Consider the following 21,807-nt stretch of genomic DNA (forward strand, 5'->3'; position numbering starts at 1 on the left):
ACATCGTTTAGCTTCTGTTTGTCTGAGAGGTTTTGGCTGCGTTTAAACTTGGAGTGGAGCTCTCTTTGCTTTCGCAGTAGTTTCCTAACTTTGTTGTTGTACCACGGTGGGTTTTTCCCGTCCCTCACAGTTTTACTCGGCACGTACCTGTCTAAAACGCATTTTAAGATTGTCTTGAACTTTTTCCATAAACACTCAACATTGTCAGTGTCGGAACAGAAATTTTCGTTTTGATCTGTTAGGTAGTCTGAAATCTGCCTTCTATTACTCTTGCTAAACAGATAAACCTTCCTCCCTTTTTTTATATTCCTATTAACTTCCATATTCAGGGATGCTGCAACGGCCTTATGATCACTGATTCCCTGTTCTGTACCTACAGATTCGAAAAGTTCGGGTCTGTTTGTTATCAGTAGGTCCAATATGTTATCTCCACGAGTCGGTTCTCTGTTTAATTGCTCGAGGTAATTTTCGGATAGCGCACTCAGTATAATGTCACTCGATGCTCTGTCCCTACCACCCGTCCTAAACATCTGAGTGTCCCAGTCTATATCTGGTAAATTGAAATCTCCACCTAAGACTATAACATGCTGAGAAAATTTATGTGAAATGTATTCCAAATTTTCTCTCAGTTGTTCTGCCACTAATGCTGCTGAGTCGGGAGGTCGGTAAAAGGAGCCAATTATTAACCTAGTTCGGTTGTTTAGTGTAACCTCCACCCATAATAATTCACAGGAACTATCCACTTCTACTTCACTACAGGATAAACTACTACTAACAGCGATGAACACTCCACCACCGGTTGCATGCAATCGATCCTTTCTAAACACCGTCTGTACCTTTGTAAAAATTTCGGCAGAATTTATCTCTGGCTTAAGCCAGCTTTCTGTACCTATAACGATTTCAGCTTCGGTGCTTTCTATCAGCGCTTGAAGTTCCGGTACTTTACCAACGCAGCTTCGACAGTTGACAATTACAATACCGATTGCTGCTTGGTCCCCGCATGTCCTGACTTTGCCCCGCACCCGTTGAGGCTGTTGCCCTTCCTGTACTTGCCCAAGGCCATCTAACCTAAAAAACCGCCCAGCCCACGCCACACAACCCCTGCTACCCGTGTAGCCGCTTGTTGCGTGTAGTGGACTCCTGACCTATCCAGCGGAACCCGAAACCCCACCACCCTATGGCGCAAGTCGAGGAATCTGGAGCCCACACGGTCGCAGAACCGTCTCAGCCTCTGATTCAGACCCTCCACTCGGCTCTGTACCAAAGGTCCGCAGTCAGTCCTGTCGACGATGCTGCAGATGGTGAGCTCTGCTTTCATCCCGCTAGCGAGACTGGCAGTCTTCACCAAATCAGATAGCCGCCGGAAGCCAGAGAGGATTTCCTCCGATCCATAGCGACACACATCATTGGTGCCGACATGAGCGACCACCTGCAGATGGGTGCACCCTGTACCCTTCATGGCATCCGGAAGGACCCTTTCCACATCTGGAATGACTCCCCCCGGTATGCACACGGAGTGCACATTGGTTTTCTTCCCCTCTCTTGCTGCCATTTCCCTGAGGGGCCCCATTACGCGCCTGACGTTGGAGCTCCCAACTACCAGTAAGCCCACCCTCTGCGACTGCCCGGATCTTGCAGACTGAGGGGCAACCTCTGGAACAGGACAAGCAGCCATGTCAGGCCGAAGATCAGTATCAGCCTGAGACAGAGCCTGAAACCGGTTCGTCAGACAAACTGGAGAGGCTTTCCGTTCAGCCCTCTGGAATGTCTTTCGCCCCCTGCCACACCTTGAAACGACCTCCCACTCTACCACAGGTGAGGGATCAGCCTCAATGCGGGCAGTATCCCGGGCAACCACAGTCGTAGTCCGATCAGGGGATGCTTGGGACGAGCTGGCCGTCCCCGACAAACCCCCATCCCGACCCCCACAGTGATGCCCATTGGCAACAGCCTCAAGCTGTGTGACCGAAGCCAACACTGCCTGAAGCTGGGAGCGAAGGGATGCCAACTCAGCCTGCATCCGAACACAGCAGTTGCAGTCCCTATCCATGCTAAAACTGTAGTGCAAAGAACGTCTGAACTAATCTACAGAGAGTGCAAACAAATCGACAAAATTTAAACGGTTATTAAAATACAAGATTGCCTAGTAAATGCAGTAATGCTGCTACTTACGCACTGCTGACACTGCTCGGCGGCGGAAGGAGACTAAGCGAAATTACACTATTCAGGTACTAAAACACGATGCTACACTCTCAAATACTATAATACGCCCGAAATTTATGAATTAAACAATGCAAGAACCAAAAACACGCAAAGAAATTAAGAATTAAACTATGTAACAAATGAGTGAGCTAGGAGTATACGACTTGCTGCTCAGCTGCTTATCCAACGGCGGCAGGGAGCACACTGACTGCGACCAACCGACACTGTCCGTTCAAAACAAAACAGTAGACAAACGACTACGCGAATTTACACTATTCAGGTACTAAAACGCGATGCTACAACTCTCAAATACTATAATACGCCCGAAATTTATGAATTAAACAATGCAAGTACCAAAAACACGCAAAGAAATTAAGAATTAAACTATGTAACAAATGAGTGAGCTAGGAGTATACGACTTGCTGCTGCAGCTGCTTATCCAACGGCGGCAGGGAGCACATCATCATTTTGCAATCATACATTATTAAACTGATGTTTCCGTAGAAGTCAGAGCTATCCGTACCTGCCTTCTTTCGAACTGAAATAATTACATTCATCTTGAAGTCTGAGGATATTTCCTCTGTCTCACATCTTGCCCACTAGGTGGGATACATCTGTCACGGCTGGCTCTTCCAAGAATGTCAATAATTATGAGGAAACGTTACCTAGTAGATCATAACAGAAACATGGAATTGTTGTACTTTTTGGATTATAGAGGATGCAATAATGCGTTACCAACATGCTTCGAGTGATTGTAGCGGATGTTTTGAGGGATGAATTGAAGAGAGAAATCCACGTCCGAAAATTGCATCCAGCGACTCTCCAGAGCATCAAAGCTACAGAGGCCAACGCCTGATGTTAGGTCACGTGAATTTGTTCGTCTCACAGTCTTGCGACAGCCGTGGACGCATTAGCCACCATCTAACGCCTTTTATGACGTCGGACATATTGCGAGGAATACCTCCCGCGGTCCGTCAGCGTAGAAACGTTAGCTGCAAAACGGGTGACCTAGTCGCCTGCGTTAGTTCTTAGCTGTGTTACGCCTACGTGTGAATTAAATGGCATTTAATCTCTGTGACTGTGTTGATCAAAGCAACCTACCTTCTGGTGTATAATCTTAGAATGTGTTCTGAGCTAAAACATACTGAGGCCTCTCGCACAAAATGATCTCTATGCCGACCAGCACAGACTTCGAAAACACTGGTCCAGCTGCACAGATATTCAGTCAGACATTGATAAGGTTTCAGAGCAGTGCAATCACTGTCAGCTTACTTTAAATGTTCAGAGATGTGACACTGTACACTTCACACAGCTAAAAAACGTTGTGTGCTGTGACTATGACAATATAAATGATTTACAGTTGAAATCAATGAACGCTTACAAAAATCTGAATGTAACAATATTTAGGTATATGAAATGAAACAATCACACAAGCAAAGCAGTTAAAGACTTTGGTTCATCGGTAGGGTATTAGCTACATGTAATCAGTCTCCAAAGCTGGTTTCTTACAAAACTATTTGTGCGGCTGGTCCCGGTGGAGGTTCTTCGAGTCCTCCCTCGGGCATGGGTGTGTGTGTTTGCCCTTAGGATAATTTACGTTAATAGAGTGTAAGCTTAGGGACTGATGACCTTAGCAGTTAAGCCCCATAAGAATTTTAAGAAAAAAATACAAAACTATTGTGCGACCCATCCTAGAATATAGCTCATGTATGTGGAGTCTCGTAGCAAATAGGACTAACAGGTGACGATTGAAACCTTGAGTCCGTGACAAAATAAACAACAATGCGTGTGAGACTCATAATTCCCGTTAACAAAGGAAGTAATAATCGCAACACACGTGAAAAAGCCGAAAACAAGGCTAGAAAATAAAAAAAAATCGTTACAGGCGCTAATAATGGAAACAAGACTAGAATGGAAAGAAATTCATGATAGGCGCTAATAATGTATTGTAGTTGCAAAGTTACCGGGATAAAAACAATTTGTTAGCAAAATGTTAGACTGAACACTAAAAAAATCCAACTGTAGGTATCATAGACTGTGCTGAAACATCTTCAGATAAAGTAAAACAAACAGTGCCTTGCATAAGACGGAATCTCTCTTCAGTGTTTCTCAGCAACAACGGAAAGAAAGAAGAGCATCAACATTAGTAAAGATGATTATAGGACTTGCAGTGAACGTTGAAAATGTACAAAGAAGGGCAGCACGAACGGTTACGGGTTTGACTGACCCACTGAAGAGCGTCACACAGATGCTGAAGAAACTGAAACGGTAAACACTTGAAGGTAGACGAAACTATCCCGACAAAGCCTGGTTACAAATTTACAAGACACAATATTAAGTGAGGAATATAGAGATACTACAACCCCTACGTATTGTTTTATCAGAAACAGCGAAGGAAAGGTTAGATAAATTACTTCACGGAAGGAAGCATTCAGGCATTCGTTTTTCCCGCTATCCATACTTTAATGGATTGGGAAGAAGGTGTAAAAAGTAGTACGAAGGGAAGTGCCGTATGTCATAAACTTCGTAGTGGTTTGCAAAGTAGAAATCAGGGGAAAAAGTAGGCGGAGCATATTCAGGGCCATTCCGGTGCTGCAGCAGAGCCAACAGTAAGCACGTGTTGGGCGGCGCCGACTTACCTCCGGAGACCCTGGCGACGGCCGCCTCGGACGCGTCCTCTGCCGGCGCCCCCGCGACGCTCATGACGGCTGCCGGCGCCACACTGAGGCGCGACGCCGCCGCCGCCCTCTCAATCTGCCCCCGCCCCCACCCTACCGCCTTCACACTTTCCCCCACCATCGGCCAGCCCATTCAAGACGTGGCTGCGCCGCGCCCCCCTCCGTGGTAATCAACCGCCGTCATTTGTTAGCGCCGGTTGTTGATCCCTTCCGGCACGCACAATAAGGCTCGCCCCATTTCCCTCAGTGGGGGAGGCCCTCCTTGCCGACAGCCGCCGGTATGATGCTACAGCTTCAGAGTTCTAGTTACCTGCTCACGGTTTTACATCGTGTGCGCGAATCTACAGAGGTTAACAATCGATGCTCACATGTATTCATTAGTTTACTCATCTTGAGTGGTAAGGGGCTACATGGAATAAATCCTTGAGAGAAGATGAATTTCTTAGCCGAGATCGCTTGTAAATTACCTTTATTGTCTGTTGCTGGTTTCGGTAAGCATGGTTACTATCTTCAGATCTATGAATGCATTGAAACAATGTCAAGTTATACAGAGATAAAATTAAGTATAATAGCAGGTACATTGCAGAAGCAAAACCATGTTAAAACATAACTCGATAAAATGTTATTACAAGTGTCCTGTACTAGCTGCACAAAGTACTCTTTCTAGAACATTGTCAGGTATGTGATGGACGAGACGAGCGATGCATCGGCAAGTCAAGTTTAAAACTATAGTACACAGAGTAATTCGCCAAATGCTCATGTCCCATACTACAGACAGCTGTGTACCTCACGGCAGCCAGGGCACAAGTAGACTGGCAGGAGGTTGCTGGCCCGAAAATTAACTGTTTTCTGAAATTTTCCCGGCGTATTTCTTCTTCTAATAATTTCCGGGTATGCAGCCGGATCCCGTCGACATTCTGCCACGATATTTCGGCCCAGAGACGTCCGGCCATCATCAGGTGAGTACACAACTGCTGAAGAGCCCAGGTGCAGTCGCGGTATTTATGCCGAATCTCGTGCATGCGAAATGTACTGGCATCCTACAGCGTATGCGTCAGGTGTTGACATGCGCAGCATAGCCGAGTTGTACGTGCTGCCCTCGGTGGTGAAAAAAAGGTTCATCTAGTCACTGAGCAAAATGTTAAACTGGACACTAAAAAAATCCAACTGTAGGTATTATAGACTGTGCTGATAGATCTTCAGATAAAGTAAAACAAACAGTGCCTTGCATGAGGCGGAATCTCTCATACAATCACAGCGGAATCGACAGTGTCATTCGATACTCAATGACTAGATGAACCTTTTTTTTTCACCACCGAGGGCAGCACGTACAACTCGGCTATACTGCGCATGTCAACACCTGACGCATACGCTGTAGGATGCCAGTACATTTCGCATGCGCGAGATTCGGCATAAATACCGCGACTGCACCTGGGCTCTTCAGCAGTTGTGTACTCACCTGATGATGGCCGGACGTCTCTGGGCCGAAATATCGTGGCAGAATGTCGACGGGATCCGGCTGCATACCCGGAAATTATTAGAAGAATTAACTGTTTGCTCCATCACGTGTTGCTATTGTATCCATGTACTTCTTACTTAAAATTATTTGTGCATTTTAGTTGCAGCTCAATTCCTGATTTGTATGAATAAAAGGTTCCTAAACATCTATCTTTAAATTATTGTAAAATAGTTAATAAACAGAAGTTAAAAATTATTATTACCATATTCACTTGCACAAGTGCGATTATGCAGAAGCTGCTTACAACCTGGTGCAATTGCCCGCCTGCTAGCCGCGCGGTCTAACGCGCTGCTTCCCGAGCTGGTAGGCGTGCCGGTCCCCGGACGGATTAGTGTCGAGGTCCGGCGTGCCGGCCAGCCTGTGGATGGTTTTTAAGGCGGTTTTGCATCTGCCCCGACGAATGTGGGCTGGTTCCCTTTATTCAGCCTCAGTTACACTGTGTCGCTGATTGCTGCGCAAACACTGTTTCCATGTACACGTACACCATAATTACTCTACCACGCAAACATTCGGTGTTACACTCGTCTGGTATGAGACATTCTAATCCCTGGGTTCGGTGTGGGGCGGCAGTGGGGTGGGTGGACTGCTGTGGCCTGTTGTGGGGTTGTGAACCGCTGAGGGCTACGACGGGGCGAAGCCTCTCATCGTTTCTAGGTCACCGGATTCAATACGCGCAATACACAACTGGCGCAATTTTGCACATACCAATGTACAGTAAACTGCTGTATGACAATGTTTTTGTAATTTATAACAATCTGTAGACATCCAGTATGAGCAGCGGAATGTGCACTGATATGAAAATTCCTGGCAGATTAAAACAGTTTTAATCTGCCAGGAAGTTTCATATCAGCGCACACTCCGCTGCAGAGTGAAAATCTCATTCTGGAAACATCCCAAAGGCTGTGGCTAAGCCATGTCTCCACAATATCCTTTCTTTCAGGAGTGCTAGTTCTGCAAGGTTCGCAGAAGAGCTTCTGTAAAGTTTGGAAGGTAGGAGACGAGGTACTGGCAGAAGTAAAGCTGTGAGGACCTGGCGTGAGTCGTGATTCGGTAGCTCAGATGGTTAGAGCACTTGCCCGCGAAGGGCAAAGGTCCCGAGTTCGAGTCTCGGTCCGACACACAGTTTTAATCTGCCATGAAGTTTCAATCTGTAGACATAACTGTAAACATGTTACAGTTATAAAAATAGCCAAAAGTGACGTTACAACGTGGGCTTCCACTGTATTATTTAGATAGGAGTCTAGCCTACGGATAATACAACTACAATGACAATGGATAACACACTTAATTCACTAAGTATCATCAGTAAAATAATTGTAGTGATAGTGGATAACGCTATGTTGATTTATTATCCACTATCATTGTATTTTATTATTTGCATACGTGTTAATGGCTCTGGGTCTGAGCACTATGGGACTTAACTTCTGAGGTCATCAGTCCCCTAGAACTTAGAACTACTTAAACCTAACTAACCTAAGGACATCACACACATCCATGCCCCAGGCAGGATTCGAACCTGCGACCGTAGCGGTCGCGCAGTCCCGGACTGTAGCGCCTAGAACCGCTCGGCCACCCCGGCCGGCGCTACGTGTTAATGACTTAGGTTGTTATCTGCAAGTAGACTACCATCTGGGTGACACAGTGGAAACCCACCTTGTAACGTTACTTCTCCCTATTTTTATAATTGTAATATTTTTACAATTATGTCAGCAGATATTTATAAATGATAAAACATCGTGGTACAGCAATTTGTTGCACACCAGTCTGTAGAAATTGTGCCAAGTTGTAATTAGCTTCTGCGTAGGCGCATTGGTGTATGTGAACGTGGTAAGTATAATTTTTAGCTTCTGTTTTAATAAATCTTTGCGACATCTTAAAAAAGGTGATTAGGGATGTTATCGATTCGTAACAGGAATCGTGCTGTAATTAAAATATATAAATAATTTTAAGTAAGAAGTACGTGAGTACACTAACGATACCTGTCCGTGCCAAATGTCGCTTTTTCGGCCAGCAGCGATCACCACCTGCCAGTCCAGCGGGGCCCTGGCTGCAGTGAAGTACCGAGTACTGCTTGGCATGGAATACGAGCATATGGTGAATTACTCTGCATACTGTGGTGTTAACCTTGGCTTGCCGATGCATCGTTCACCTTGTCCCTCACATACATCGCAATGTTTCATGGTTCAAATGGCTCTGACCACTATGGGACTTAACTTCTGAGGTCATCAGTCCCCTAGAACTTAAATCTAACTGACCTAAGAACATCACACACATCCATACCCGAGGCAGAATTCGAGCCTATTACTGTAGCGGTCGCCTGGTTCCAGACTGTAGCGCCTAGAACCGCTCGGCCACTCCTGCCGGCGCAATGTTTTGGAAAGAGCACTTTGTACAGCTGGTATAAGAGACATGACGTAACCCTTTAACGAGATATGTTGTAACACAGTTGTGCTACTATAATGCACCTGCTATTATAGTTAGTTTTATCTCTGTATAAGTTCGTATTGTTTGAATGCATTCACAGATTTGAAGATAGTAACGATGCTTACCGAAACCGGTAATCCGCAGTAAAGGCTGTTTCAGGCGATCTTGGCTAAGTACTTCATTTTCTCTCAAGTAATGCTTATATGTATTGTTTATTACCTAGACTGGTTTCGACACTTACTTCATTATTAATAGCCCAACAAACAATTGTCAACAATACATTGACAAATCAAACAAACACCTAACTACAACACAGAAATTAAAAGTTGTACCATCTACATTTCTAGGTGACTATTTTGGATCCCAGTATCAGATACATACTGCGTATCTAACAACTTCCAGGTCCAACAAAAATCTGATTTTCAATATTTCACGTAATTACCGTCAGAAATAAAAAATGTAAAATAATGTCATGATCTACTCCTTAAAAGGTTTTAACTTATGCTAAAAGTTTAACACACTGTACAAGTGCTAAAGTTGGAAACTGTATTTCTCTTAAGGTAGCGTACTGGACAGCACGTTAATATCCAGCCTTTATTAACTCATTATTTGAATATGAGACCCCTTAGCGACTCCCAACAAACTTTACATGTAATTGCAAACCTCTACGTAAATTATTCTCACGATACCTCCCATAAATGATGAAGGGAAATAAGTTTACCGCTTACTACATTTTCTCTGTTAATGCAATAAGCCTTCAGATTCAGAAGTGACTTTTTCCTTTATTTCTTCTTTACTACCGTCTCTATGCGCAACACAGTTTTCAGATAGTATCCACATATACCACTGAAAGTACCTGCAATATTGTATCACTGTACGACACACAATTCAGGACGAGGCTCACGAGAGAGACAGGCCGCGGCGCGTACGTCACGGAATTAGGCCTGAACTCACTCGTTCGCTCAGCTCGGCAGACAAAATGCATTTCTAAATCTGTTAACTCGCAGCTGGGAGTGTACGTACTAACGAGAATTGTAGCTTCTACTCGAATCTGCTATCATTTAGTCTTACTGATTAACAGTACTACAACAAAATTTAATTTAAAATCAATACTCGATATAAATTGTATAACGGCTTGCTTACAGGATTTAGTCTCTTCTGCTTAACAGTCCTCATTTCATACAAGAAGTGGTATCTTATGCGACTGAGAATCGTTTTGGCATGATTTTAATTTTATTGTACCCCAGTACAGCCGTAACAAATTATAAGTAGGAGTATGTACTTCCGATCATCGTAGGACTAATAACAGTAAGACTCCTTAATAGCGTATTCCAGTACAAGATGCGATTCTCGTTTGTGCATACACACCTAGTTACGAGTTAACAGGTGTACAAATTTAGTTTGTCTGCTCAGTTGAGCGAACGAGCTAGCGCAGGCCTACCTTCGTGACGTACGCGCCGTGGCCTTTCTCATAGGTCTCGATTGAGGAGATATGATGTCATAGACATTTAGTTTCCTCTTAAAGTGGTGGGAAAATCACCCAGACTACACTACTGGCCATTAAAATTGCTACATCACGAAGATGACGTGCTGCAGACGCGAAATTTAACCGACAGGAAGAAGATGCTGTGATATGCAAATGATTAGCTTTTCAGAGCATTCACACAATGTTGGCGCCGGTGGCGACACCTACAACGTGCTGACATGAGGAAAGTTTACAACCGATTTCTCATACACAAACAGCAGTTGAACGGCGTTGCCTGGTGAAACGTTGTTGTGATGCCTCGTTCAAAAAATGGCTCTGAGTACTATGGGACTAAACTTCTGAGGTCATCAGTCCCCTAGAACTTAGAACTACTTAAACCTAACTAACTTAAGGACATCACACACATCCATGCCCAAGGCAGGATTCGAACCTGCGACCATAGCGGTCGCGCGGTTCCAGACTGTAGCGCCTAGAGCCGCTCGGCCACCCTGGCCGGCTGTAATGCCTCGTTTAAGCCGGAGAAATGCGTACCATCACGTTTCCGAATTTGACAAAGGTCGGATTGTAGCTTATCGCGATTGCGGTTTATCGTATCGCGACATTGCTGCTCGCGCTGACCGAGATCCAATGACTGTTAGCATAATATGGAATCGGTGGGTTCAGGAGGGTAATACGGCACGCCGTGCTGGATCCCATGGCCTCGTATTACTAGCAGGCGAGATGACAGGTATCTTATCCGCATGGCTGTAATGGATCGTGCAGCCACGTCTCGATCCCTGAGTCAACAGCTTCACTCCAAGTTTAAACGCAGCCAAAACCTCTCAGACAAACAGTTGCTAAACGATGTCAAAGTTAGCGTAAGGAGGGCTATGCGTGAAGCGTTCAGTGAATTCGAAAGTAAAATTCTATGTACCGACTTGACAGAAAATCCTCGGAAGTTATGGTCTTACGTTAAATCAGTAAGTGGCTCGAAACAGCATATCCAGACACTCCGGGATGATGATGGCATTGAAACAGAGGATGACACGCGTAAAGCTGAAATACTAAACACCTTTTTCCAAAGCTGTTTCACAGAGGAAGACCGCACTGCAGTTCCTTCCCTTCATCCTCGCACAAACGAAAAAATGGCTGACATCGAAATAACTGTCCAAGGAATAGAAAAACAACTGGAATCACTCAACAGAGGAAACTCCACTGGACCTGACGGGATACCAATTCGATTCTACACAGAGTACGCGAAAGAACTTGCCCCCCTTCTAACAGCCGTGTACCGCAAGTCTCTAGAGGAACGGAAGGTTCCAAATGATTGGAAAAGAGCACAGGTAGTCCCAGTCTTCAAGAAGGGTCGTCGAGCAGATGCGCAAAACTATAGACCTATATCTCTTACGTCGATCTCTTGTAGAATTTTAGAACATGTTTTTTGCTCGCGTATCATGTCGTTTTTGGAAACCCAGAATCTACTATGTAGGAATCAACATGGATTCCGGAAACAGCGATCGTGTGAGACTCAACTCGCTTTATTTGTTCATGAGACCCATAAAATATTAGATACAGGCTCCCAGGTAGATGCTATTTTTCTTGACTTTCGGAAGGCGTTCGATACAGTTCCGCACTGTCGCCTGATAAACAAAGTAAGAGCCTACGGAATATCAGACCAGCTGTGTGGTTGGATTGAAGAGTTTTTAGCAAACAGAACACAGCATGTTGTTATCAGTGGAGAGACGTCTACAGACGTTAAAGTAACCTCTGGCGTGCCACAGGGGAGTGTTATGGGACCATTGCTTTTCACAATATATATAAATGACCTAGTAGATAGTGTCGGAAGTTACATGCGGCTTTTCGCAGATGATGCTGTAGTATACAGAGAAGTTGCAGCATTAGAAAATTGCAGCGAAATGCAGGAAAATCTGCAGCGGATAGGCACTTGGTGCAGGGAGTGGCAACTGACCCTTAACATAGACAAATGTAATGTATTGCGAATACATAGAAAGAAGGATCCTTTATTGTATGATTATATGATAGCGGAACAAACACTGGTAGCAGTTACTTCTGTAAAATATCTGGGAGTATGCGTGCGGAACGATTTGAAGTGGAATGATCATATAAAATTAATTGTTGGTAAGGCGGGTACCAGGTTGAGATTCATTGGGAGAGTCCTTAGAAAATGTAGTCCATCAACAAAGGAGGTGGCCTACAAAACACTCGTTCGACCTCTACTTGAGCATTGCTCATCAGTGTGGGATCCGTACCAGATCGGGTTGACGGAGGAGATAGAGAAGATCCAAAGAAGAGCGGCGCGTTTCGTCACAGGGTTATTTGGTAACCGTGATAGCGTTACGGAGATGTTTAACAAACTCAAGTGGCAGACTCTGCAAGAGAGGCGCTCTGCATCGCGGTGTAGCTTGCTCGCCAGGTTTCGAGAGGGTGCGTTTCTGGATGAGGTATCGAATATATTGCTTCCCCCTACTTATACCTCCCGAGGAGATCACGAATGTAAAATTAGAGAGCTTAGAGCGCGCACGGAGGCTTTCAGACAGCCGTTCTTCCCGCGAACCATACGCGACTGGAACTGGAAAGGGATGTAATGACAGTGGCACGTAAAGTGCCCTCCGCCACACACCGTTGGGTGGTTTGCGGAGTATAAATGTAGATTTAGATGTAGACGTTTGCAAGACAACAACCATCTGCACGAACAGTTCGACGACGTTTGCAGCCATTGACGCTGCATCACAGACAGGAGCGCCTGCGATGGTGTACCCAACGACGAACCTGGGTGCACGAATAGCAAAACATTTTTTTTTTTCGGGTGAATCCTGGTTCTGTTTACAACATCACGATGGTCGCATCCGTGTTTGGCGACATCGCGATGAACGGACATCGGAAGCGTGCATTCGTCATCGCCATACTGGCGTATCATCCGGCGTGATGGTATGGGTTACACGTCTCTGTCACCTCTCGTTCGCATTGACGGCACTTTGAACAGTGGTCGTTACATTTTAGATGTGTTACGATTCGTGGCTCCACCCTTCATTCGATCCCTGCAAAACCCACCATTTCAGCAGGATAATGCACGATCGCATGTTCCAGGTCCTGTACGGGCCTTTCTGTATACAGAAAATGTTCGACTGCTGCCCTGGCCAGCACATTCTCCAGATCTCTCACCAACTGTAAACGTCTGGTCAATGGTGGCCGAGCAACTGGTTCGTCACAATACGCCAGTCACTACTCTTGATGAACTGTGGTATCGTGTTGAAGTTGCATGTTATGTTGTACCTGTACACGCCATCCAAGCTCTGTTTGGCTCAATGCCCAGGCGTATCAAGGCCGTTATTACGACCAGAGGTGGTTGTTTTGGGTACTGATTTCTCAGGATCTATGCACCCAAATTGCGTGAAAATGTAATCACATGTAAGTTCTAGTATATTTGTCCAATGAATACCCATTTATCATCTGCATTTCTTCTTGGTGTAGCAATTTTAATGGCCAGTAGTGTATGTTCATCCAGGGCTTCATAATGAGAGCACTTAGTGATTTCCAACAAAAGTTTAAGCATAATGAAATGAAATGATTGTGTGGCATTGACAGCTGGGAGGCCCCGAACGGGAAGTTTGGCCGCGGAGTTGCAAGCCTTACTTCAGGTTGTTGTGTCCTGCCTCGTTGTCAAAGATGGGGCGTCTAGGAAACCTGCTTCTCGGACCGCTAGGCAACAGTTCAAGCAAATCGTATTGAAGGGTTTTGTTACGAAATTAATCAATGACAATACTCAACTTTAACAATAACACAGGAGTGTCGCAAGCGAAGGGCGACATGCAACTATGAAATCTCTTCAATATATACAATTGTAATTCGAGTTATGTTATACAGTGGATGCTTCTATGCGGGTCGCTGGTCTTGAAGCTTCTGTAGAACTTATACAACTGGGTTGCGACCAGTCGGCGCGGCGCTTATGTTCTCTTCGCGTATAGGACGCTGCCGTTGCGTTGTCGTCCTGGAGAGGAGTTGGTCAGCGTGCAATTGGCACATCTTCTACACAGCCCTCTCTGGTCTGACGTTCCCGACTGACGTACCGGTGCTTGACTTTACGCTGTAACACAGTTGACGCCACATTGGGGAGCTTCTATGTTGGTGATGACGAAGACAACATAATACCCAGTCCAAGAGCGGAGAAAATCTCCAACCCGGCCAGGAATCGAACCCAGGCCCACTGCATGGTAGGCAAACACGTTTACACGCAGCTGAGTAGGTGGACCTTTAAGGGTATTTTCGAACCTTTCCTCACTTATGTGCTTAACTTCAAATATTCAACACGTTAACTCGTTTGCAAATCAGCAAACAGATATTTGAAGCTGATTTTTACCTGGGAGTTAGTGTCTTTAGAGAGCCGGGGTTATTTACTTTGCTTCTAAGTTCATAGCTGCGTCAGTTCCGGTACTAGAGAACCGAATGGGCTAGCCAGTAGAAGTCCTTATACAGGGTGTAAAAGATAACTTTTTATAACATACCACAGTGGTATAGGAGAAGGCAAAACAAACTATTTCGTATAGGACACATGTGGCCTATCAAGCCGGAAAGCAATCTGAAATTGGCTTACAAAAACCACCTAAGCTGTAGCACTCGGGCAAAGTGGGAGATTTTGATATCCTCTCATCCCGTTTTTTACGCCAACGACTTGGTCAGACTTTTGAATTTTTTTATTTCGTTAACAATATCAATTTGTTATTTCCCTTGAGGGTACCGAAAGATAAAAGACATTTTTAAACGTTACGTAAAAACTAATCACGTTTACATTTAAATTTAAACTTAACCATTCTAAGCTTAGTAGTCTTGAAATAAGAGGTCAGAAAATTCAATTGTTAATTTTATGCTGTTAAAATTCACAAAATTTTGGTGTAAAATCAATACAGCCATGTATTTTACAATTTATGAGTATAAGAATAAGGTGTGTTTTTATTACAACACGATTTTAATGAGAAAAATAACGAACTACGAACGATTAAGACCAACTAAGCTAGTATCGGAGAAGGATGATGGGATACTCAAAATTTCGCACGGCGCGCAGTCGTTGAAGCTTAGATAGCCTTTTGCCAATGTGAGGTTGTTTGTTAGAGCACAGGTACCGTGTATGAAGCTGACCTACTGTGGCATGTTGGAAGTAGTTACCGTTCGCACCATTTTTAGCTTGGCCTGTCTGCACAAACTCTTTCAGTTTGAGCTATATGCTTGGTTAAAATGAAACTGACGTAAGACAATACATAATAGTGCTTTATGTGATTAAAAACCGTCAAGAATTATTAAAAACTGTTGTAAAAATATACCGTGTATGACGGTCTGCAGCTATCGACATGAAATGAGGCAGGTAGGTTCAACGATAGTCGGTTTGCGTAAGGAGTCTGTTTAATGTAGCGGGCGATTTATGGCAGCAGACCCCAAATTTGTATATCTATGTGGCATAGCGTTTCTAAGCGACAATAGCTTCAGCTGTATCTTTTGATTTTGTAGACAGACTAGCGAAAAGTCATGGTCGAGGCTGGTGTCGGTTCCTACGAGACCTCCTTTGCAGCCGCGCGTAGTGGTCGCGCAGTTTGGGGCGCCATGTCACGGATTTCGCGGCCCCTCCCGCCGGAGGTTCGAGTCCTCCCTCGGGAGTGGATGTGCGTGTTGTTCTTAACACACACACACACACACACACACCACCACCACCACCACCACCACCACCACCCTTGCGCTGGGCTGCAGAGTATTACTGAGCAACGACAGACATACGTTGACGTGACATAAGGAAAATATCCATTAATCTTGGAAAATCTTTGACGTACACTGTAATTATGCTGTATATCTGATATAATAAAAACCGTAACAATAACAATAATAATAACCAAACATATTAAAATAAAACATTAACAACAGCCATGGGTTTATAAAAACAAATAACAGGCAGTGGTTTGTAAGGACGTGATATCGAATAGGGGGACAGTCTCAAATGAAGACGTTGAACGTGGAATGAAAGGTGTTCCTGATACACCCGCCTTGCTTAATCTCGGAAAACCTTTGACGTACACTGTAATTATGCTGTATAACTGATATAATAAAAAAACCGTAACAATAATAATAACCAAACATAGTAAAAGTAAAACATTAACAACAGCCATGGGTTTATAAAAACATAACAGGCAGTGGTTTGTAACGACGTGATATCGAATAGGGGGACAGTCTCAAACGAAGTCGTTGAACGTGGAATAAAAGGTGTTCCTGATACACCCGCCTTGCTCCTTATGTAAATTCTCGGCCTTATTTTTAAAGGTGCAGTAAATTTCAAGTAGTTAAAGAGGATTAATTAACTTGTCTTGTTTGCCAGCACCATGGAGGATATGTAGACTGCCATTTATACGAACAACAAAGTGTTTGGATGCTATCAGATTATTTCCGAAAGTAGATTTTGTAATCTTCCTCCCTTCATCATGTTCTTCGAATAGTATAGACAAATTTACGAGTGTGCCAGTTCGTCCAGTATGGTATTTGGGGCAGTCTGAACAGCTCACTGATGCTCTACGGCTCAACATGGAAAATGCAATGTGTTTACGAAGGTACGACAATAAAGAACGAAGCTATAAGAAAGAAAGCATCCTTTTTATAGTTTCGGTTATTCGCTGTTTTTTATAGGGTGCTTGTAAACGATTTATCCGATTTCACAACGCTATATTTTCTGCATGAATTAAGTTGCAAACTTGGAATGAAATTCAACTTGACTCTCGAAACCCAAAGGTTTAATTGATGCCGGGCGTCACTGGCGGTTCACTTCGCTGCCGGTAGGTGCCTCCCGGGCGAAGTTAGTCCGCTCTCTCGCTTACAGGTATCACGTACATACACTGTAGCTCTGGCTAGTTATGCTGGTGTGAGACCTCGTACAAAATGGTTCAAATGGCTCTGAGCACTATGGGACTTAACTTCTGAGGTCATCAGTCCCCTATAACTTAGAACTACTTAAACCTAACTAACCTAAGGACATCACACACATCCATGCCCGAGGCACGATTCGAACCTGCGACCGTAGCGGTCGCGCGGTTCCAGACTGAAGCGCCTAGAACCGCTCGGCCACTCCGGCCGGCAGACCTCGTACAAAATTGAATTTTTCGACAGGGTGGAGCACCACCTCACTGGCACCTCCATGTAAGAGAATATCATAAGAGTGCGCTTCCTGGACGATAGTCTACTCCATAATCTGAGCGGTCAGCGCGGTCATATGCCACGAAAGCGGCTCTGGGTTCGATTCAGAGATGGGTTGGAGATTTTCTCCGCTGGGGGAGACTGGGTGTTATATCTTCACCAGCATTTCATCCTCAATCACACGCAAGTTTCCGAAGTGGACAATGGGCGAACTGCGACAACAGTGAAGGCTTCTTAACGATGAGCTACCTGAACGATAGCTTGGCCATGAGGCGAGTACAAATCTCGGCAATGCACCATTGGCCTCCAGAATTACCAGGTTTCAGATATGAGATACTTTTGTGGCGCTTGTCGAAGACTCCTCCTACATGCGTCTAGTTCCAATAACTTTGAGTGAACAGTGATGTAGCATAGCAACAACAGTGTGGGCAAAACTTAAGATTTTCTGGATAATGTCTGGGACGAGTTCAGGCATAGCCCGCGTGACTGTCACGTATCTGATATGTCACATTGAAAATTTGTTAGAAGTCGATAAAAATGGTGTTTGTAGATCCAATTGTAAAAAGTACCCCACAGTCGTATGTGTACACATGTAAAATCCGATGTTTTTTTTGAAAATAAGCGAAATCAAATGTATCTCTCTGAAACATGCTGTATAATTTCCGTGAAAGCATTCAAAACAAATGAACTGTTACAGTAAGTATTTTGATATAGGAAGTGTAGTAGTATTCTTCCACTAGATGAGTAAAAGGAGATGTGAGCAAAATGACGTGAGTAACCAATGGTGAGTTACTGGTTTATGTATCATCTAGAAGGCCACACCCACAGCGACACAGTTTGAGAGTGTGACAAACAGTTGATGTACTTTATTCTATTCTTTCTCAAAGTCTGATAGTTTCAATAGAATGTCACAGATCTGACAGATATCCACCTCATATATAGGGTGTTTATCAATATAATAAGGCGCCATGGAAAGGTAGTAACCTTAACTGTTACTCAGCGATAAAGGGAATCCGATGGCAAAATCCAAAGAAAACTGTCATATAAGTAAACCGTTCACAACACGTTTTTAATACACAAAGCGGCTATAAGGAGACTACAAGAGTTCTACTGGAATTTGTGCGCTGACGCTGTTAAGAACTTGTCATCCTTGACGTGAAACAAGTATAAGCAACGAGATACGAATTAGTGTACATGAAAATAAGTCAGAATAGCGGCATTGTGTAGCAAAAGTGTTTTGTTATATCAGTTATAGCCACAAGGAGACTGCATGCATTATACTGGAGTTACTGGGCTGACATTGTTCATAACTTTGTGACCCTGGACGTCAAAGAAGTTTACACGACGAGTTAGGAACAAACATGTATGGAAAAGACTCAAAATTGTGGCAATGTGTAGCAAAAGTCTTTAGGTAATGTGATAAATGTAAGGATGCGCAGCCGCCCGCTGTGGCCGAGCAGTTCTAGGCGCTTCAGTCCGGAACCGCGCTGCTGCTCCGGTCGCAGGTTCGAATCCTGCCTCGGCGTGGATGTGATGCCCTTAGGTTAGTTAGGTTTAAGTAGTTCTAAGTCTAGGGGACTGATGACCTCAGATGTTAAGTCCCATAGTGCTTAGAGCCATTTTTTTAAGGATGTGCACCAGGTGACGCTCATTTCAGCAAACCGTTCTTCTGCACCTGAGTAACCTGATGTGAAGGTGGCCTAATGTGACCCAAACCGGTGAACACAATTTAAAAAATGTGATCTAAACTCGGTATCACGAAGGGAAAGAAAGGTCGCTTTCGTAGAAAGTACTAATCTTTGCCGCTAATCTCCATCGCATTAATCATATTCGGAGGTGGACAGTTAATATATAACTACTTTGGAGTTAGGCAGCTCACATTAATGTCTTAACTTGCATTTGAAGAATGTGTCATAGCTATCATGTGTTATTCAGTGTGCTCGAAACAAAACCCACCAAGAACTTGACGCATGTTTGTTCCAACAGCAAGTAAATAATCTCTTATGAGTTGATAGTGTGGGATGGAGGGAAAGATCTAATTAGTTTTCCTATTCAGCGCTGTAAATTTGACATGGACTACCAGCAGGTAATCTCGCCATTACCTGACTCAGTAGCGAAAATGAAATGCTATGAATTGGGGTTTGTGCCTTTAGTATTATACGTGCGGTCGTCTGTGACGGTCTACTCTGAGGATTAGGGGAGTGAAACTCATATAGGGGCCACCGACATCACGACCTTGGTTCACTACCAGATCACTAGAAGCGTTGCAAGTCTACCAATCAATCATCTTTGTTTCTTATTGGGTGATTTAAAGTTTTCTGTACTTGGTTTCATTTCATAATAAATAGATGCTGGTTTCATTGCACTGTGTTCCTGGTTATTTTCTCTTATGTGTATTGTAATCTTTGAACCGTATTATGGATATTTTGCTTGTATTCTGCTCGGTGTTTGCTCACATCCATAATAATGGGTGGGCTAAATGATTCCAGATTTATTCGTTTCATATGAATCAGAAGCTGGTTTCATCGCACAGTTTGCTGTGGACATTTGTTCCTACCTGAGAATGATTATGTAAACAACGCAATCTAAATACGATGTACGTATATTTCTCGCTTTCTACTTCATGTATTCACATCTATTTTCATAATTCTTCTCATTTAATGGAGGACTGCCTGTTAGCAGCTTTGGACTCAATTGGTATTCAACTTTGTTATTTCTTGTCACGGAATGAGTATGTATTTCTGTTCTGAATGGTGTTGCTTCTCACCACTGAGTATGCTTATCAGTCTCATTGACTAAGGCATTCTTCCTAGCAAATGCTAAAAAGTAACAGTAGTTACGCAGATATGTTTACAAGTCATAAATAGGCACTACAGACAATATATTTTGACAGAAATGAATGTGCTACAAACTTCCTTCAACTCCAATGAAAATTTTAAGGCAAATAATACACACTCTCATGCTTTCATCGTTGGATCTACTAGTGAACTCTGTGTAACTAGGCTTAACTAAACGCATTAGCATAGAGTATGATGGAAGTACGTTCACACTATACCACACAGGTACGCACTTCGACGATATTTTTGATGCGTTATAATACCTGGCACAATAATTACGCACTCTGTCACTAATACTGCAAAGCTCACTCAGAGACAACACGATTCAAAGCAGAAAAACGCACTCATTCCGTGGATGAATGTAACAGAGATGAATATAATGCGCACAAACTAAGTTGACACTCGGCACAGAGGCTAATGGGAGCGACCATAAAGCTATTTCCCATTTACAGTCACTCCCGTCAGCCACTGTGGCGAAGGTCAACTTAGTTGGCGCCTATAGTACTAATTCTGTCAAAAGCTACTAACATGAATGTAATGAATGGAAGCAAAATGAACACCAAGACAGCTGTAATTGGTGCTTTCTTTATTGTCACAACGGGTTTCGCTGCATTAAGACAGCATCCTCTGGTGAACTACATAAGAAGGGGGGGATCCTATGTAATACATATGATGAAAATACTATAGGACCCTTTTTAAAATAATTTTAAAAACATTTGAATCTTTCAGAAATTTTTAAAACATTTTAAAAATATTTTTTCACATCTTATTTTAGAGATGTTATTTAAACAGGAAGAAAAAAAATCGAAATTAAAATCTAATTATAACTGTGTCACATTAGCGCAACGCAACAAGACGCCCCCGACGTTCGTAGTAAACAATCAAACCCCTGAAGAGGGGAAGTCGCCAAAATAAATAAAAAATGGCATGGGGGCGAATATTTTGGTGACGCGCTATGAGACAAACCATATATAAGTACAATGAGTGGAAAAAAACATAAATAAGGAAAGATCAAAATTAGTGCCTCCAGCGAGCTAATAATACAAAAATATTTTTTAAAAATTTATCTTCTTATGTAGCTCACCTGAGGTTGCTGTTTAAAGCAGCGAAACCGATTGTGACAGTAAGGAAATCACCAATTACAACTGTCTTGCGGTTCATTTTCCATGCATTATGAAGTTTAACGGACGTTACTAACTGTCTAACAAAATTCTATGTGCTAACATGGAGACGTCCATTAAATGTGAGGAAGTATGAAAAACGGATGTGAACTAATATAAAGTAGTATACGAACAACATTCTTACAGCGCGTTTGAATAGAGCAGTTCACACACCGATTAGTAGAATAAATGTACATGGGTCCACAGAACACTATGCGACTAAACTACCTTCTGTTCAACATGATACGGAAACAAACATAGAATCATTTATTCCACACAATAATACCGTTGCACGCAGAAATAAAGCAGAATACGAGCAACATACGCACAATGAAAT

At 43.5% G+C, this 21,807-nt stretch overlaps 1 protein-coding gene across 3 annotated transcripts in view; it reads right to left on the reverse strand.

Moving 5' to 3' along the window:
* The window catches only part of LOC126457125 (inactive ubiquitin carboxyl-terminal hydrolase MINDY-4B), a 496,867-nt gene that overhangs the window by 179,328 nt on the left and 295,732 nt on the right, over positions 1-21,807 (reverse strand). Inside the window, exon 1 of one of the 3 annotated variants that reach the window (XM_050093183.1) lies at positions 4,842-4,909. The exons of the other annotated variants lie outside the window; for them this stretch is intronic. Within the exon in view, the coding sequence (XP_049949140.1) occupies positions 4,842-4,905 (64 nt within the window). The 5' untranslated portion in view covers positions 4,906-4,909. Of the gene's footprint in view, positions 1-4,841; positions 4,910-21,807 lie in introns of those variants that run through there. 3 annotated transcript variants of the gene reach the window in all.

Source organism: Schistocerca serialis, chromosome 2 (genome assembly GCF_023864345.2).
Source record: "Schistocerca serialis cubense isolate TAMUIC-IGC-003099 chromosome 2, iqSchSeri2.2, whole genome shotgun sequence".
Classification (NCBI taxonomy): domain Eukaryota; kingdom Metazoa; phylum Arthropoda; class Insecta; order Orthoptera; family Acrididae; genus Schistocerca; species Schistocerca serialis.